General features: G+C 41.9%; 1 protein-coding gene and 1 long non-coding RNA gene across 2 annotated transcripts in view; both read right to left on the bottom strand.

Annotated features, from left to right (window-relative positions):
- Positions 1 to 19,255, bottom strand: part of LOC138982075 (telomerase protein component 1-like) — an 87,781-nt gene that overhangs the window by 43,730 nt on the left and 24,796 nt on the right. The window contains exons 16-26 of the mRNA XM_070355295.1: positions 13,808 to 13,953; positions 13,346 to 13,417; positions 12,431 to 12,598; positions 11,399 to 11,575; positions 10,506 to 10,748; positions 7,317 to 7,430; positions 6,280 to 6,400; positions 5,450 to 5,632; positions 4,737 to 4,912; positions 3,064 to 3,217; positions 801 to 977 (exon numbers count right to left, since the gene is read on the bottom strand). Coding sequence (XP_070211396.1) covers positions 801 to 977; positions 3,064 to 3,217; positions 4,737 to 4,912; positions 5,450 to 5,632; positions 6,280 to 6,400; positions 7,317 to 7,430; positions 10,506 to 10,748; positions 11,399 to 11,575; positions 12,431 to 12,598; positions 13,346 to 13,417; positions 13,808 to 13,953 — 1,731 coding nt within the window. The remainder of the gene's footprint in view (positions 1 to 800; positions 978 to 3,063; positions 3,218 to 4,736; positions 4,913 to 5,449; positions 5,633 to 6,279; positions 6,401 to 7,316; positions 7,431 to 10,505; positions 10,749 to 11,398; positions 11,576 to 12,430; positions 12,599 to 13,345; positions 13,418 to 13,807; positions 13,954 to 19,255) is intronic.
- LOC138982074 (uncharacterized) lies at positions 15,164 to 18,942 on the bottom strand. Its single transcript, XR_011460775.1, has 2 exons — positions 17,460 to 18,942; positions 15,164 to 16,660 (listed from the first exon to the last, which is right to left on the bottom strand). It is a non-coding gene; the product is annotated as an uncharacterized lncRNA (long non-coding RNA).

The following is a 19,255-nucleotide window of genomic DNA, read 5'->3' as shown; positions in this document are numbered from 1 at the left end:
CGATTACATAGAGTCACTTTTTCTCAAGTGACTCAAAAAAAGCGAAAAAAAAGCGTCAAAACGAAAGTAACAGACGGCAGACGACACAAGGGGGATAACCCCGCATCCCTTTTATCTCATTTGTTTTGTAATGTGTTGTCTTTCTCCTTGTATAGTAAGTCCAGTCTCTTTGCGTCACTGTATAGTTATTTTCTACCCTGACCAACAACAAAAAACAAAAAATATCCCAACCTACCCCACCCTATTTTTTTTTAGCCATGTTACCAGAAACATACAACTTTTTTTGTGTGTGCCTAATAACCATTCCACAACCAAAGCAAACTTAAAACAAGAGGCGAAGCCTTCAAGGCTCACGTAAGAAATCGACAAACAGTAACACAAACTCAATCACTCCGTCACACATACACACACACACACACACACACACACACACACACACACACACACACACACACACACACACACACAGTAAGCATAGGTGAAACTGTGCAAGAAAGCGAGACCCTGGATCTGCCAAGTAGTCTCGGCCCGCTCACAATAACAATGACCGAGACGTTCAGTAATTCCTTTGCGTGACGTCTAACCCTCTTACGTCATAATGTGACGTCTTCAAATAGTTTCTATCACACACGTCAAACACTTTTGACCGAGACTGACGTAATCCATAGACTCGGAAATGTTAAAGTTTCTATCACACACACACACACGCACGCACGCACGCACGCACGCACAGACAGACAAAGTTTATCATCGCATAGGCTACACTTACGTGAGCCAACCAGGCACAAACTCTAGCCCACCTGGTTGTTGAATGGCGTTTCATCCAGGGTCTTGCGATGAACGGCCAGAGTCTGTCTGACCATATCGGCTTTGTCGAACATGTCCAGCGCCCCAACGGTCAGAACCTCCGCCTTCAGACGAGCGAGCGACAGGTGGCAGGGGTCACCCTCCACCGCGGACACCACCACCACCACATTCTGGAAGGAAGAGCATCAAAAATAACATGTGTTTCCTGAAATATGAGCCATCACTGCCACGTTATGCAGGGAAGACAACAGTTACAGGGATCGCGTTTACCGGTAATTTACCGGTTAAGATTCGCCAATACCGGAAAAAAAAGTGGATGTCGGTCAGACGTACCGATTGTTATTTGGTTTGACCGGTAAAAAAAGTAGTAATTACAAAAATCGTTTGTCAGTACGAGGGAGAGAGAGAGAGAGAGAGAGAGAGAGAGAGAGAGAGAGAGAGAGAGACGGAGAGAGAGAGAGAGAGAGAGAGAGAGAGAGAGAGAGAGAGAGAGAGAGAGAGAGAGAGAGAGAGAGAGAGAGAGGGAGAGAGAGAGAGAGAGAGAGAGAGAGAGAGAGAGAGAGAGAGAGAGAGAGAGAGAGAGAGAGAGAGAGAGAGAGAGAGAGAGAGAGAGATTTGGATGGCTTGTTGTGACAGCGCTACAATGTTGCGATTATGTCTCCATTGATGACACTTGATGTCAAGGTGTCAAACATGACGTCAAAAATCAGACATCATACTTTTCGCGCCATTTCTTTGGTTCCCGGTCCATCGTAAAATCTTTCAGTTTATGTTAGGGACGGCGTCTAACTATAGCCGACATAGCTTCATACCGGGGAATCACGTACTCACACCAGCTTAGATATTTGTCTACATACAGTTGATTATTGTGAGGCGAGTCGATTGCGATGAAGAAGCAACGATCTTTACTGTCTTTTCTACCCCCAAGAGGTGAGAAAAGGTCTTTGAATGAAGGAACTGAAAGTGAAAGTACTTCACGGCCTAGTACATCTGCAGAGCCCGAGTCTCAAGCGGCGGCAAAGAAACCAACATCGGCATCTTCCACTGTCAAACGATTTCAGGAAAAATGGAAAGAGTTTCTGTGGTTGCGGACAGAGGGGGAGGGGGAGAACTTTCTCATGTTTTGTGAAGACTGCAAAAAAACACGTCCAAAAAATGGTTACACAAGAGGTTGTCGAAATTTTCAACATTCATCTCTCGAAGACCATTCAAAATCGCTAAGTCATAGAAATGCTGTTGGCTCTGCGCGTGAAAACTTTTTGACAACAAAGACTAGGCGAAAGTGAAACTGTAACAGTAAGTAACTAGTGAGTAAGTCTTCCAGTTGCGTGATTATTATTTGCTTTCCTATTTTATTTCGGAAGTCTCTCTCTCTCTCTCTCTCTCTCTCTCTCTCTCTCTCTCTCTCTCTCTCTCTCTCTCTCTCTCTCTCACTGTCAAGTTGTGCGACAGTTGCTTTGAGGGGGGGGGGGGGGGAACGTCCGCATATCACTGACATTGATTTAATGTATTGTAAGTCATTGTTTGTCTTTTACTGGTTGCCTTGGCAAGCTTACCGATTTTCGTGAGAGCCTTGTAGCCAGCTCATGACGTCATACCGGTTTGAAAAATACCTAGCGCGATCACTGAGTTATCACATGTTATTCTTTAAAATGATTCACCACGAAAACGTTCTGGAGGGATCAAACAAACTAAAGAAGTCACAAATAGAGGGTGTGATTGCAAAGGGAAATTGCAACTGTGTTATTAAAACTCAGACAAGCCTACAGACTGACAGACCCAACTGCCCAAGTAGACAGAAATATCCATCAGCCAGGCAAGCAGCTAACCATGCAGCCAACCACCCAGACAGGAGGGTAGATAAACAAAGCCAGCCAGGTGGGTATAGATAGACAGAACCAGACAGCTACCCAGCCAGGTGGGCAAATAGAACCAGGCAGCCTGCTAGACAGCTACTCGTCTAGCCAGCCAAGGGGACTATGCATGAGAAAGTGCACACTTAGATGGAATCCAATAACTGAGCTGGATTGGTTCAAATCTTCTCCAAAAAAAATCAAATGGTTACCAATCAGGACAATCCAGTCCTTGGGTCTCACCCACTTGGGTACTGTCTCGTGCAGACCGCCCCTGGCTGGCTATATCGGTACATGTATTTGCCTGACTGGCTGTTAATTGGGCACATTTCCACGCACACCAACACAGGTGGACAGCTTGGCAGACAATTTGCCAGACAGCCTGACCAATGGGTAGACATACCGGGGGCAGAGGATGAGGGAGCCAGGCCAGGCTGCAGGGCTGGTGCGTGCTGTCCATCAGGTACATGCCGTCCACAAACACAACCAGCGGTGACGCACTGCTACACATGCTGCCCGCCTCTTGCAGCAAACCGCCAAAAGTCATCACCAGATTCCTGCAATGAAACGAATATTTTAAAATGTGTTACTTATTCTGCAGACTCCAAGAAACAAAGAGATGTAAGTTCTCTACATATTGTCAACAAGAGTACCGTACTTTCGGGACTATAAGGCACAACTTTTCCCCTCAACTTTGACCCCTGCGCCCTAGATTGACCGGTGTGACCCCTGCGCTCTACTGACCGGTATCGCCTTGTATGTGGCTGGAGTAGAGTGCAAATCTACCCACATCGCTATACAAAGACACATAACACTAGTGATATGCATGTTTTTGTTACAATGACCTTGAATAAGTTTCTTCTCAGACATCAAAGGGGTTCGTATCATAGTTGCAAACGCGTCATTGACTGGGGTTAGCAGGTCAGTGTCTGTAAACTATAGTGTCTCAGCTGAAAATATTGGTCAATGACCCAAGGTAACAAGGCCAACCAGCAGTGGCTTTGATGTAACCGCACATTTGGGAGCAATACTATTTCCACTTTGTATAATTCCTTTGACTTGCAGCCAGGCCACCAGAAACGTCTATAGTATGGATTTGTCTCATTATAACCTTAAAAACAAGTCGCGTAAGGCGAAAATACAACATTTAGTCAAGTAGCTGTCGAACCCACAGAATGAAACTGAACGCAATGCAACGCAGCAAGACCGTATACTCGTAGCATCGTCAGTCCACCGCTCACGGCATAGGCAGTGAAATTGACAAGAAGAGCGGGGTAGTAGTTGCGCTGGGAAGGATAGCACGCTTTTCTGTACCTCTCTTCGTTTTAACTTTCTGAGCGTGTTTTTAATCCAAACATATCATATCTATATGTTTTTGGAATCAGGAACCGACAAGGAATAAGATGAAAGTGTTTTTAAATTGATTTCGAAAATTTAATTTTGATAATAATGTTTATATATTTAATTTTCAGAGCTTGTTTTTAATCCGAATATAACATATTTATATGTTTTTGGAATCAGCAAATGATGGAGAATAAGATAAACGTAAATTTGGATCGTTTTATAAAAAACATATTTTTTTTACAATTTTCAGATTTTTAATGACCAAAGTCATTAATTAATTTTTAAGCCACCACGCTGAAATGCAATACCGAAGTCCGGGCTTCGTCAAACATTACCTGACCAAAATTTCAACCAATTTGGTTGAAAAATGAGGGCGTGACAGTGCCGCCTCAACTTTCACGAAAAGCCGGATATGACGTCATCAAAGACATTTATCAAAAAAATGAAAAAAACGTTCGGGGATTTCATACCCAGGAACTCTCATGTCAAATTTCATAAAGATCGGTCCAGTAGTTTAGTCTGAATCGCTCTACACACACACACACACAGACAGACACACGCACATACACCACGACCCTCGTCTCGATTCCCCCCTCTACGTTAAAACATTTAGTCAAAACTTGACTAAATGTAATGAGGGTTTCTTCAGAAACATCCTTGAAGCCAGTTGCATTTGTGCCTTTACGATGACAAGAAAGAAAATGAGAACAAGACAGACACGTTTTTGCTTACTTGTAGTCTTCAGGAATGGGAACACTGAGGCCGAACGTGCGCTTCAATTCGTGGCTGAGACGCAGCAGTGTTGCGGCCAGGCTGCTTGACCCTGGTGCTGCCCCCACAATGTGAACGAGCACTCGACTACCGCTCGCACAGTGACGTGACTCCACATACTCGTGAATCACCAAGGCCTGTCACACACACAAAAATGAGGCGTCATACAAGAAGTCTGAAAATGTTCTAAAAGTTGCAGGACAAATATTTCTTATCTGAGAAATTGGGCCTAATCCCTGAAGCCTGTCAGTCACACATGACAGTAAGCATCATAGAAACAGTCAGAAAATGTTATGTAAGGTGTAGAGAAAATATTGCTCACTTGAAAAATTGGACCCAATCACTAAAGCCTGTCACACACATTAAAGAAGACTGAAAATATTGTATAACTTGCAGGAAAATAGTACTTATCAGAGAAATGGGACCCTATGCATAGCAATGATTTTTCATTTCCGTCACCCAGCCAGCCATTTTACATAAGTCTTTCAAGAGAACACATGTAGCTTAATTTTTCTTCACTTCAGGCCTGGACCACCAAAATAGTTTGAGAAAAAAAATAGGCAAAAATGTGCAATCTGGGGATCTGTAGAATGATATCTGAAGCTTTTAAAAGTGCCTGAAATCCCCCCAAAAGGCAAAAAAATCTGCTGATGAAAATCTTTAAAAAATCATACCATGAGGGAAGACTTTCCGCTGCCAGCTTTGCCGACAAGTCCAACAAGGCCAGAGCCCGTGGCGGCCAGCTTGTTCAGGCATTGCTTGACCAGAGCTTTTCGGCCCACAAACTGACCCTTCCTGCTGTCCACAAAGGCTCTGTGCAGGCGCATGATGTGCGTGTCTTCGTCCAGTACTGCATCCTGAAAGAGAGGAGACGGAGAAGGAGCTTGTTAAATTTTGTGTCTTTGATACCTATAAGCATCTGTTTATGTTTATAAGCTTTTCCTGCTTGTTATTATTCTGTATGTTGCTTAATTTATTTTGTTTGTTTTATTTGTTTGTTGCATAGTGATTGTTCGAAGTATGTGAATATAATACTAATTTAAAACCAACGTGTAAGACTAAGAGTGATTCAATCCTTTTCCAGTATAACTGGACTTGTGCGTAACGTAAAATCAGATTGTACGTCATCAGAACACCCCCTGAAGAACCTCTGTGGTGTAAACAATTTACATAGGACAGCCCAGCCGAATAGTTCTCTTTTCTCAAAGCTAACAACACATTTGAACACTGGGAAAATACAGATAGCTACAATTAGTGTCTGTCAAGCACCAATGCATCAAATTTTGTCCAAAACATCGCTCTTGCATTCTAATCCTTTCAGCTTGAAAAACTGCAAAATTTGATAGCTACAATGAGTCTCTGTTGAGCACAAATTCATCAAATGTTGTCCAAAACATCACTCTTGCACGTCATCATTCCATTTCCAACAATAAAGTAAAAGTCAACTAGAAAAAACGCAACTACTACTACTACTAAAGAAGTTCATCGCCAGAAGTATAGCTACCTCATCTGGGTACAACTGCTGCACGGCCAGCCAGAGGTTGTTGAGGGCTCGCTGACCAAACTCCTGCAGTCCTGCCACCATGGGTTTGCTGTCCACCACCCCGCCCCACTCACAAGGGTACCTGTCCAACAGAACAACGAGGTTATATACAGTGGTGCAGTGGAACCCCTTTTTTTGAGACCCCCTTATTTAAGACTTCATTCTTTTCAAGACCCTCTTTTCTCAGATGTTCTGTTCACAGCCTCTGTAAATTTACCTCCATTGTAAGACTCCCTCCTTTTCAAGACCCACTTTTCTCAGATGTTCTGTTCACAGCCTCTGTAAATTTACCTCCATTGTAAGACTCCCTCCTTTTCAAGACCTGATTTTCTCACATTTTTGAGGGTCATAAAAGTGGGGTTCCTCTGTATACAGTGGTACCTGCAATTTACATTTCCCACTAGAGGACACCTTTTGTAGTTGTACCTTTGCCTGTTACCTTGACTAAAATGTTATAACAGGCCATCTGCAATGAAGGGGCACCTTTCCATAGCAACCGCTTCTGGTAGGTCCCTTGGGTGGCTGTTACAGACAGACTCCACTGTACCCTTGCATTACAGAACAATCAATGGACCAGCAGGCAACAAAAAGTGTCATTTACTTTGGGGTTTTTCATCTGCTGGAGGGGCCTTATGTTACAGTTATGTCTAATTTACTAATGTAGTGCGCAGCCAAAAGAGAGAAAAGACTAATCATATATTATATACATGAAAGCTAGACTAAATTCACACCATTTCAGTCCTGTCACTCTTATCTTCAGCCCAGCCCCCCCCCCCCCCAAACCGCCCCCTCCCCTCCTCCAACCCCCCCAAATCCCCTTTTTACCAGTGTGAACTGTTCAAATCCCCCGCTGCAACAAAAACGCCCCCCCCCCCCCCCCCCTGACTACAAACTGACCCTCCCCCCCCCCTCCCCTCAAACCCCCTCATCACCACCTTAATACCAATGTAAATTGCTCTAATCCCCACTGCAGCTAAGAGGAGACACGTTTAACTCACTTGTCAAAGACCTCCAGTCCACTGGTGCGCACTCTGTTTTTCAGTTTGTCCAGTCTGGCCTTGTGGTCCTCGTTGTCGGCCACAAAATCGGTTTTGAAGCCCACCGGTATGTCCCTTTTCAAACAAAAAGAAAAAGAAAATAACATTCTGTGTCATGTGTAGTTTGCCTCAGTGTTTCTTTGCAAAAGCAAGAAAAACAAGAAAAACACCCCCGTCCTTAGCATTCTCACTGCCAACCACTGAGCAGGCACTGCTAACAAGTGTGGTTATTTCCCTTTGACCATTAATATGTCCCTCTATAAGTCCTTGTAGAATCTTAATCCACCAATAACTCCCTAACCGTGTGTTTGACTGGTCCCAATTTTTGTAAGGACCGTCTCAGGAATGTATAGAACCTGTTCACCAAGTTTGGTGACGATCGGTCCGTTCATTCTTGAGATCTATATGCAAACACAAACAAACAAACACATCGAGCGAAACCTATACACACCCCTATACCGGGGGTGTAACAAGGAAAGCAACTCTTACACAACCCATGAAAAGCCCACATAGTTATTTTCTGAAGTCATCTTCTGACTTACTTTCCTATTGTTTGCATCATTGTTTTTTAGGGGAGCAACTTTTCCGCAGTCCAGACAGACTTATGTCCCAACTTCTTCTTCTGCGTTCGTGGGCTGAAACTCCCACATACACTACGTGTTTTTTGCACGAGTGGAATTTTACGTGTATGACCGTTTTTACCCCGCCATTTAGGCAGCCATACGCCGCTTTTGGGGGAAGCATGCTGGGTATTTTCGTGTTTCTATAACCCACCGAACTCTGACATGGATTACAGGATCTTTTTCGTTGCGCACTTGGTCTTGTGCTTGCGTGTACACACGGGGGGGAAGTTCGGACACACAAAGTTGACTCTGAGAAATAAATCTCTCGCCGAACGTGGGGACGAACTCACGCTGACAGCGGCCAACTGGATACAAATCCAGCGCGCTACCGACTGAGCTACATCCCCGCCCCTGTCCCAACTTTATACAGTTCATTTCATTTTCATTTTCATTAATTTATTGTCCCATTGCTGGGAAATTCGGGTCGCTTCCTCCCAGTGGAAAGCTAGCAGCAACAGAGTCGCCCTACCCAGGTGTGTGTGTGTTTAGGTGTAATCAGCCACCTGCACTTATGGCTGAATGACTGAGGTCTTATAAGTGCCACTGTGGTGACACGGGGGTGGAACATGGATACTGTCTCTGAGTCGGCACATCAAGTTGACCCGTGTCTGTCCCGACCTGGATTCGAACCTGCAACCTTAGAATCACAAGTCCAGTGCTCTACCAACTGAGCCACCGGGCCCCCTAGTTGAACCTGCCCTCGCGACCACCTCTCGAAAGCAACCAACTGCCTACAACGACTACTCCCAATGATCCAAGAGGAGGTGTTCTTCTACGTAACAGACCTGTTTACCCCCCCAAATGAAAATCAGGAATGCAACTGGTACTTTTCCGTAATTTGAGGCATCTTTGAGTAATCTTTTTTATCAACTATAAACCAGCTCGAAAACGATTAAACGAAACGTTAATTCGCGCGCTACCATGTAAAACAAGTACAAAATTGATAACCATGTTTAACAGTATTGTACTACACACACAGAAGCTTGATCACACACACCACAAACACACAACACAAGACACCTGATATATATGCAAAGACAAGTTTACTTTATCTAAAAAAAACAAAAACAGTATTCGGGGGCGGAGCAAGAGGGCTAGAGTGGGGGGGGGGGGGGGGGTACAACCTGGGGTCTGGGGGTTGGGGGGTCTGGCTGACGAATTTTAGCTATTTTATTAACAATTTGTGGCTTATCCTTGATTTTAAACATGATAAACTGGTGTCAGCAGCCACTCGTTATTTCTTTTAAAGTTAGTATTAAATAATGGCTATTTATCTTCATTGATATCTGCTCCGGACAACAACAAAAATTTCACACACAGAAAATGTTTTTGTTTGTTTTTACCACAGACTGAATTTTTGTGTTTTTTGTTGCTTTTTTGACAGCAAGGGGGGGGGGGGGGGGGTCCGGAACCCCTGTAATATTCCCCCCCCCCCACCCCCCTACTCCGCCCTTAGACTATTTACAGTCAAGATGCATGTGAACAAAACCACCTTACATTCTGTCACATCAGACATCCTGCATTAAAACCAGTCATAATAACTCGATCTCTCCAGAAGCTACCTTTAATTATAGAGGACCGATTCGTTTATTTCATTTAAACATTTTGTTGTAAGTTTTTCGATTCAAAGAACTGTGATCTTTGCTATATTGGAGAAATATTAATGGAGATCAGTTTTAGACTCAGAAAGACTTGAATTTCGGCAACAGCACAAGTCACTGATGAGCGCCACCAAAGACCTACATCTATGTCTCTGGTGTGACTGACCGTAGTGAGAGATCGGTTCGCAGGTCTGGGAGACTGATTCTGTGGAAGTAGAGACCTAGGTCAAATAAACTCGATGCGAAGCAGGCTTATGTTTTGCCAAACATAATTTCGTGTTTTTGTTTGTTTCCATGTTCATTTGTGTACTGCATTTTGTTAAAACTAATGCTGCGTCTAACCTCGGGACACGTGCCGCGACGTGACTCTAGCTTTGTTGTTGCACTGATCTCAAGTCGATCACCAAAATGAATGTGGTTCGCTCTTCTTAAACTTCACCAGACACCGCCACTTGACTTAATAGTTTTGCCGATATTTCTGTACAACTTTCGCTTTTTTGGTTGTTATTTCGTCCCCACAGAGATCGGACCAATGTCGATCTCAAAACCGCGGAATCCGACAAATAACTTGCTGTGCACATGCGCAGAAAAGGCTGTTTCGGTCAGTCTTGAAATCACAGTCCTGGTGACTACCACAATTTCGACTTCGAATTTTCACGCAGGAAAAAGGTTCTCTCGACCGCAATTTCCGGAATTTTCGGTAGATTTCCGTAATACCGGAATTTAGACCCCAAATCCGTAATAATTCCGGACAATCCGGGAGGGTAAACAGGTCTGACGTAATATACCTTTCCATGATAACAAGCTGTCTATAGTGACCACTTTTGGTCCGTCCCTTGGTGAGTCGTTATATACAGGTTCAACTGTACATCTAATGCATCCACTATTCACAAAATAAACCAGTGAAAGCAGCAGCAGGATCTTACTTCTCAAAGGAGTCGTTGCGGATGAAGAAGAAGGCTTTCCCTCGTGACTCCTTGGTGTTTTTCAGGGCGCCAAAATGCATCTCCAACTCTGTGACGGAGGAACCGGGTTGGTACTGCCTCACACAGTCAAACTCAGGTGCGTCTGGCAGCTGGTACTGTGCAGGCACCCATCCATAACGGTTGCCAAGGAGACCAACAAAGAGCTGACACCGGCTCAGTTCTTGTAGGCAGAGCTCCAGCGTTCTGCAAGAGGAAAGTTTGACTTTTGTAAGCTGTGTATATTACTTGTATTATTATTTTTTTCTTTAAAGCACTATGAACCTGAAGCAGAATACAGTTCTGAAACATTGTAGTTGAATTCTTATTTTCTGTGAAAGGGTGTATGTATCTAAAAGTTAAGGTCTCAGATGATTGTCAGCTGTTTTGTTATTATGCAGATGCATGAGAAAAAGCAGAACAAAATGTGCACATGTTCATATCCTGATATTCATTCTGGGTGCTGCTGTGTGAACTTTAAAAGATTGATCACCTCCACAGTAATTTTGGGAAGAAGAAAGCTATAACCAGTCACATAAATGATCTCATACAGTGGAACCCTCTTTTAAGACTCCCAATTTAAAACTCCCTCCTTGTTAAGACTCTGCTTTTCTCAGATTTGTGTTCGTAACCTCTGTAAATTTACCCCCATTTTGAATCTCCATTTCTCCGAATGGGCTTCACATTGTTTGAATGAAATCCTGTTAAAAGCTTTTGCTGAAACTGTGGGTGCTGCATCTTACTCCTTTATCCTGTTGATGGAGAAATAAAATGATTTTCTCGGATTTTTGGAGGTCTTAGAAGAAGAGTTCCACTGTACAAATGTAATAGGCAAGTTTTGCCCTGGCACACCATACCTGTTTGTATTGGACGTCTCCTCATTCACTCCCCAGCGCAGGTCTACCTCAAACACGTTGATGAAATGCTGCCGTCCCAGGGCACGCAGCTCCGGAAAGACGAAGCGAGTCAGCAAATCTCGCTCACCGTGCATGTCACGGAACGTGGACGAGATGAACACTCGTGCAGTTCTCCATCTGCAAGCAAAATAGAATTGAGAAAATTGCTGTCACAATTCTGAAAGTGTTATCTGCCACACATGTTACATATGGTATAAAAGGTCACACGCCTGTCACAATTCAGTTTCTTACTGCAATAGACCAATTCTGGAAATAACTGTTTGGTTTTATGGGTAGTGGAAGAGTTGCTTTCCCTTGTTTGTTCCTTGCTTTTCCATGGAAACACTGAGGCAAGCTACATGTGACATTGTAGGCTTACTTCAGTGTTTCTACGGAAACAAGAAAAGCAACTCTTCCGCAAACCATACAAACTTTATTTTCAAACATCCTCCATTGAAGCAAGGTCAGGGTTATTCAGACTGTCAAACAAAAAAGACAAAAAACCTTGCCTAGCTTGCACCTGCGTATTGTATGTAGCTATACCTACCAAGACTACCTGAGACATTTAACAGGTTATATAATTTCCGATCACTTTAAATGTGAAAAATCAAAAACTGATTCCCAAAACATCTTTTGAAGAAAACAGATAAGATCGACATACAGACAGACGTATAGACAGGCATATAGAAAAAACAAATAAATAGACAGAAAGACAAACATTTAGACAGACAGACAGACAGACAGACAGACAGACAGACAGACAGACAGACAGACAGACAGACAGACAGACAGACAGACAGATAGACATACAGACAGACATATAGACAGGCATATAGAAAAAAACAAATAAATAGACAGAAAGACAAACATTTAGACAGACAGACAGACAGACAGACAGACAGACAGACAGACAGACAGACAGACAGACAGACAGATAGACAGACAGACATGCACGCAGGCAGGCTGCGAAGCACAGATGTTTCATATATTTACCTGGGCACCAAGGAGGGAATGGCGAGAGGTTTTTCAGGTGAGATGGCAGCAGACGCAGCCTTGTCCACAGCATCTAAACCAAAGGGCGTTGGGGTCAGGAGGTTGTACGCCTTGTCAATGTTCTCCACATGCAGGAGTTGACCACCGCTGCCACGCTCAGCTATGAACCTGTACACAATAAAACCTGGTTAAACAAGAAATTCCTCCGAGGTAGGAAAAACACCCCCGTCCTTACCATTCTCACTGCCACCAACTGAGAAGGTTATTTCCCTTTGACCATTAATATGTCCCTCTATAAGTCCTTGTAGAATCTTAATCCACCAATAACTCCCTAACCGTGTGTTTGACTGGTCCCAATTTTTGTAAGGACCGTCTCAGGAATGTATAGAACCTGTTCACCAAGTTTGGTGACGATCGGTCCGTTCATTCTTGAGATCTATATGCGCACACAAACACACAAACAAACACATCGACCGAATCCTATACACACCCCTATACCGGGGGTGTAATAAACTGCTAGAGTTGGTGTATTTTCATCTATTTTTGTTTTCACAACGTGAAAATAAAAATGTCTTACCCAACCCAAAACTACACTCTTTCTTCATAAAATGTGTTAGCACCTGTACGTCTTCAGCAATTTTAGCAATTATTATTTTCTTTGCAGAAAAAGAGAATCACGAGATAACATGCAACAGAGGAAGTATAGGTATACACCCTTAGACAAGGGTTTTGGTAGAGAGAAGAGGAAGAGAATTCACTCTCCGATTCAAGCAGCATTTCTGACTTTTTTTAGGCACGTGCAATTAACTCCTTTTGAGAGATAATTAATGCAATGTTTTCGGATCGCCTAAAAACATGATATAAAAATCAAAAACTCATTCTTTGAGCAAGCTTATACAAGCCTACCAAACTTACCTTAGAATGGCATCACTGAACCCAGAAATGTAGACATCATTCTCATGCTCAGCTCTGATGTCTGTGTTGAACCTGAAAAAGGTGACAAACAAACATAAATTCATATATACACACAAATAAAAACATTTGTTTACACAAAAACACACACACAAAAGAAAGGAATCATTCATCCAAGGCCTCCTATGTGAGATTCAATAAACAGAACTATTAAAAGTAACTGGTACAATACTGATTCAAAATGTAACCTTATTAAATTTATACCAACAAAGACTACTAAAATCCTGGTTTCACAACTTCACAAACGAAATGGCTGAGTTGAAAGTGTTACCACTTGACCAGTGATACAACTAAATCTTGCAGTTTCATAATTGCAAATACCAATGAAATGGCTATGGCCTTCTAGTTTAAATTCACAACTCTACTGATAAAGTTCACACTTAACCCACACTGTAGCAAACTTACTTGCACCCAGCTGCAGCAGCACAGATGCTGATGTAGAGAAGATTGGGGTTCACCAGGCGGCGGTACGGACGCAAGAAGTGACCGATCACGGCGCCAAGACTGTCTGTGGGTGCCAGTTCATAGTCCAGGATGACAAGATTGTCAATCTGTTGGAAAAAAAATAATAAACTTGAATAAAAGTCGCAGTCAACAATATCTCTTATCTTCATTTTAGTTTGTCTTGAAGGTGTTCTGAGGTCAATGCAATTATGCTGACTCAGTGAGTGTTGGTTTGCTTTCATTTCTCCAAATGGGCTTCACATTGTTTGAATGAAATCCTGTTAAAAGCTTTTCTGAAACTGTGGGTGCTGCATCTTACTCCTTTATTCTGTTGATGGAGAAATAAAACATTTTGTTCTTTTGTTGTTTGTTTATCTGTGGTTCTTTTATGGTTTTTTGTTTTTGTTTTTTTTTTTGTGTGTGGCTCCAGGCAAATTGAAAGCCTTGACAAATAGAAACAAGTCGCGTAAGGCGAAATTACTACATTTAGTCAAGCTGTGGAACTCACAGAATGAAAGTGAACGCAGTGCATTTTTTCACAATGACCGTAGTCCGCCGCTCGTGCAAAACTTAGTAAAACTGACGCGGTAGTTGTTTCGCTGTGCTGCATAGCATGCTTTTTTGTACCTCTCTTCGTTTTAACTTTCTGAGCGTGTTTTTAATCCAAACATATCATATCTATATGTTTTTGGAATCAGGAACCGACAAGGAATAAGATGAAATTGTTTTTAAATCGATTTCGGAAATTTGATTTTGATATAATTTTTATATTTTTAATTTTAAGAGCTTGTTTTTAAGGCCATGTGAGGGCCAAATCGCTATTTTCCATATATGATGATCAGCACTGTTTGTGTCGCTTTTGTTATAATACTGATGGTCTCTGAATTAAAAAACGTTAATGTGTTTGTTTATTGTGTATGTCGTTGCTATAGAAACAGGAAAGTAAACAGCAGCCATATTGGATTTTAGGAACCGTTTTTTCCATATCCAAATGCTCGATTTCTGTCCAATATTTTGCATAAATATAGATTTAGATCATATCTACAGATTTACCATTTATTTTTTCTGTGAGTATTACAGTTATTTAAAAAAATTTTTTTTTATCATAATGTTGAAATTTTGCGTAAAATTTAATATTAAAAAAATCGTAAAGCCAACATTTCTTTTCCGATTCATTATTCAAATGGTAACTCTGTAGATAGTATGTGAAAGTACAAGTATGCAGAATTTCACAGAAATCTAACCAGTAGATTTGAAATCATGTTGTTCCCAAATGTCAAAACATGCAAACTGAGGAAAAGGCAAAAACGCACACAATTTGTTTTGAAACCATTGATAGTTGTAATTAAACCCAAAATACATACATGTATCACCAAATTCCACACTGAGGAATGTTTTTCACACCTTAGAGACACCGTTTAAAAGTTAGGGAAGACATAAAACATAAGTTATTTCAAACATGTGCAGTACACCTGGAAAATTGTTTGTTCCGAGTTACAAACAATGCATACACACACTCGTACTCCCAATCACGCATGCACACCAAAAAAAGCTCGCTCACTCGCTCACATTCACACACACACACACACACACAAGCTAGCTCCAAATTACGAAACGTACCCAAGTCATCAATTGCACGCGTACAATAACCACAATATATATGAGATTGAGAATAATGTTAACCACAATAACAATGACAAGTCGCCTAAAGCGATATAAAAACATTTAGTCAATCGGTATGAAACTTAAATATCAACACCACAAACCAGTCATCACCAAGACTACGAGATACATTTAGATAGTCTCGGCTAACAATACCGAGACGGATCACGCTCGTCTCCGCAAAGCATGAGACCATATATATGTAGTACTTACTAAACCTATTTTCTGTAATTATGAGCACATTGTTAGAGTGAACATGACATTTCTATATATTTTTGAATTCAGGAAAAAATGAGGAATGCAATGCAGTCAAGGTTTAATTTGTTACTAAAAATTAGATTTTAATGACAACTTTAACAAGCAAACTCATTAATTTATTTTTAAGATTTTGAGCTGAAATGCAATACCATAGTCCGGACTTCGTCGAAGATTGCTTTACCAAAATTGCAATCAATTTGGTTGAAAAATTAGGGTGATACAGCGCTGCCTCAACTGCCTAAAAAAATCCGGATATGACGTCATCAAAGACATCTTTCCAAAAAATGGAAAAAAACATCTGGGGATATCACACTCAGGAACTCTCATGTTAAGTTTTGTCAAGATTGGTCCAGTAGTTTCCTCGGAATCACTTTATACACACACACATACACCATGACCCTCATCTCGATTCCCCGTCTAAGTTAAAACATTTAGTCAAAACTTAGAACATGCCTGCAGCATATGCAGGGCCACCTTCCAGCTGAACAAGTTCTTCCAGTCTCTCTGACTTGGCTGCCCACACTTTGTCTCTCCTTTTACTTTGCTTGTCTCTCACAACCTTCAGACTGTTCCGCACCCTCTTGTGCATCCTGGCTGCTCCAAGCCTCTTCATGTGATGTCCAGTCTAGAATCCGAAGAACTGGGCAGAGTCGGCAGCAGCAGCAGGTCCAAAGTTGAACTCTCTAAGAGCTGTACCAAGTCGTTTACTCACATGGTTCGCACACTCTTCCTTGTCAATGTGAATATCCTCACCATAGGGCTTGATGTCGTTGAGCTATGTAAAAGTCTTGGAGTCACCGTCCGACAGTAGTGTTGTGTAGCGAAGCTTGTTGGTGTTCACCGATCGACGCCATATGACACGGGCTGCTTCCACCTCCATCATCCCTGATGAGCCTGCAAACAAGAACAAAATAAGAAATGTAATTTGCAAACAGAGTATTTTTTAAGTGTGTGTGTGTGTGTGCGCGCATGTGTTATTCACAGTCATTGTCCAGCTAATACTTCAATTATAATTAATGCGGAAAAAAAATGAAATAAACATGGAATTACCAAATTACTGAATATTAAATTTCTAGCAGCAGGTATAGGTGCACTGAACATTGTTAGATTGTAAACGTTAAGCATAATGCATTAATTTATACCATTTGAACGTTTTTAAATACACTTGTATTGTGCCACACATACATGTACTATTTGCCATCCCCTGACCACTATTCTAGCTCCCTCAGTTCTGGGAAGCCCGTTGATTCTGAAGACTTGTGAATCTCTCTTGATGCTGTAGATACAGCTCTCTCTCTCTCTCTCTCTCTCTCTCTCTCTCTCTCTCTCTCTCTCTCTCTCTCTCTCTCTCTGTCTGTCTATCTATCTGTGTGTGTTTTCTTATTATTTTCATCACACACATGCACTCCCCCATGCCCTGAACTATTCAAGATACAAATTGGATTTTTACGCATGTGTTACAACTTTCATTATTATTATCATAAATTGATGATCTGTCTTTATGACGCTTTTTTTTTTAATCCATCATCCATGCCTTTGGTTTTGGTTTTCAGTTTCACTGGAATGCATGGAAAATAATATCCACTCATCACTATTACATTTACTTGTAATTTGCTATATATTATTTGAGTAAGTTGCTTAAATTTGAAATAAACTCTATTCAAATATGTCTGTGCAAACAGATATAATTTACCTTTATAGTTCACCTCACACTTGTCCAAGTGGTCCACGAGCCAGGCCGCATACTCCTCTGGCTTTTCCTGAAACAGCTTCTGCCCCGTAGACTCCACACCTGGCAGTAGGTACACATGACATGGGCATCAACACAGAGTCCAGTAAGTAAGTCCACAACACACCCAACTCCAATGTGCGAAGAGTGTCCACCAGTAAGCCAGGTGCCATCATAGCTCACAATAATGTTCAGGGTGTCGTCGACACCAAGAGTAGTGCCACAGTATCTTGCATGAACTTCTCGAACATATGCAACAGTGTCACTGAACACATGCTTCCGGAATTTCTCCAGTTGTGTGAATAGTTGGCTGGCATGAGTATGACTATGAAAGGTCTTGTGGTGAAGTCCAGCTAAATCCATGTTTTCACAGAAATTTCTGAATGTGGTGGCTCCCAGTCCACAAGCAAGTGAGGAATACACTGCCTGTCTGTTCATGTCGAACACTTTTGTCTTGGCCTTAAATTTTGTCGCAAGATACTGTTCATACACAGGCTCTTCGCACGAAGAACAGTTCACCTGGGCAAATACTGCCAAGCCACTTGTTGGTCTGGAGTCTGTGCAAAGAGACAAGCACTTGTTTTTACACTGTGGACAGCACAGACTTGCAACCATACTGTCTACTTCGGCAAAGTCTACAACACCCCTCTGGGTTTTTACCAGGGTTTCAGTAGCAGCAGATGACTTAGTGTCAACTCCACCGGACACAAACCTCTCATACGATTCTTTTTTGAACTCACTTCTTGTCTTCGTGCCGAGAATGTTTTCAGTCGAAGGAATCGACGCGAGCACTAGCAGACGACCCCAAAACCGGCACTAATTCTGCCACGTCAGCCAGCACAGAAGCTGATTGCGCTGATTTCTTCGCCTTCCATTGATTCTTCACTTGATCTGTCCTCTTTTTCGTAGATTTTGGGGCTCCTCTGGTTGTTGATGGCTTGGTGCGAACCATTTTTGCACAGGAGCGTGTGCTTTCACTGCTTGTAAACAAGCGCCATTGTTGTACCACGTGACCCCGGTTGAACGAATCAAGATCACATCATACGTCATACTCTCCGTATAAGGAAGTTGGCGTAGATTGACCTACATTGAAAATGTTCCGTTAGAGCCGAAGTAGTCCGGAAAATAACGAAACAACGGTCACATGCAAACAGGGGAGGCTATGTAGCAAGCAACGTCATGCAGTGTTCGCCCTGTCGTCTGCTCAAATTTGCTGATCAAGGTGTTGAAAATCGGCAATAATAAGGCAAGTTCAAGACAAATGAACGCAATCAGGCGAGGGTTGGTGTATTGAATTTATTTTTATTGCACAAAAAAAACATGTATATGCAACATCAACGGCAGAAATTGAAAGAAAAATGACCACAGTTTTCCAAACAGTCAAAATGTCTAAATGCCCAAATCTGCCCAAAAGCTCAAAAATCACCCCCGCACATCCCCTTAATCCAAATATAACATATTTATATGTTTTTGGAATCAGAAAATGATGAAGAATAAGATAAACGTAAATGTGGATAGTTTTATAAAACAAAAATGTTAATTACAATTTTCTGATTTTTAATGACCAAAGTCATTAATTAATTTTTAAGCCACCAAGCTGAAATGCACTACCGAAGTCCGGCCTTCGTCGAAGATTGCTTGGCCAAAATTTCAATCAATTTGATTGAAAAATGAGGGTGTGACAGTGCCGCCTCAACTTTTACAAAAAGCCGGATATGACGTCATCAAAGAAATTTTATCGAAAAAAAGAAAAAAACGTC

The sequence above is a fragment of the Littorina saxatilis genome, linkage group LG12 (genome assembly GCF_037325665.1).
Source record: "Littorina saxatilis isolate snail1 linkage group LG12, US_GU_Lsax_2.0, whole genome shotgun sequence".
NCBI lineage: Eukaryota > Metazoa > Mollusca > Gastropoda > Littorinimorpha > Littorinidae > Littorina > Littorina saxatilis.
Note: the sequence above shows the minus strand (reverse complement) of the source record. Positions and strands in the feature narration are given on the sequence as shown.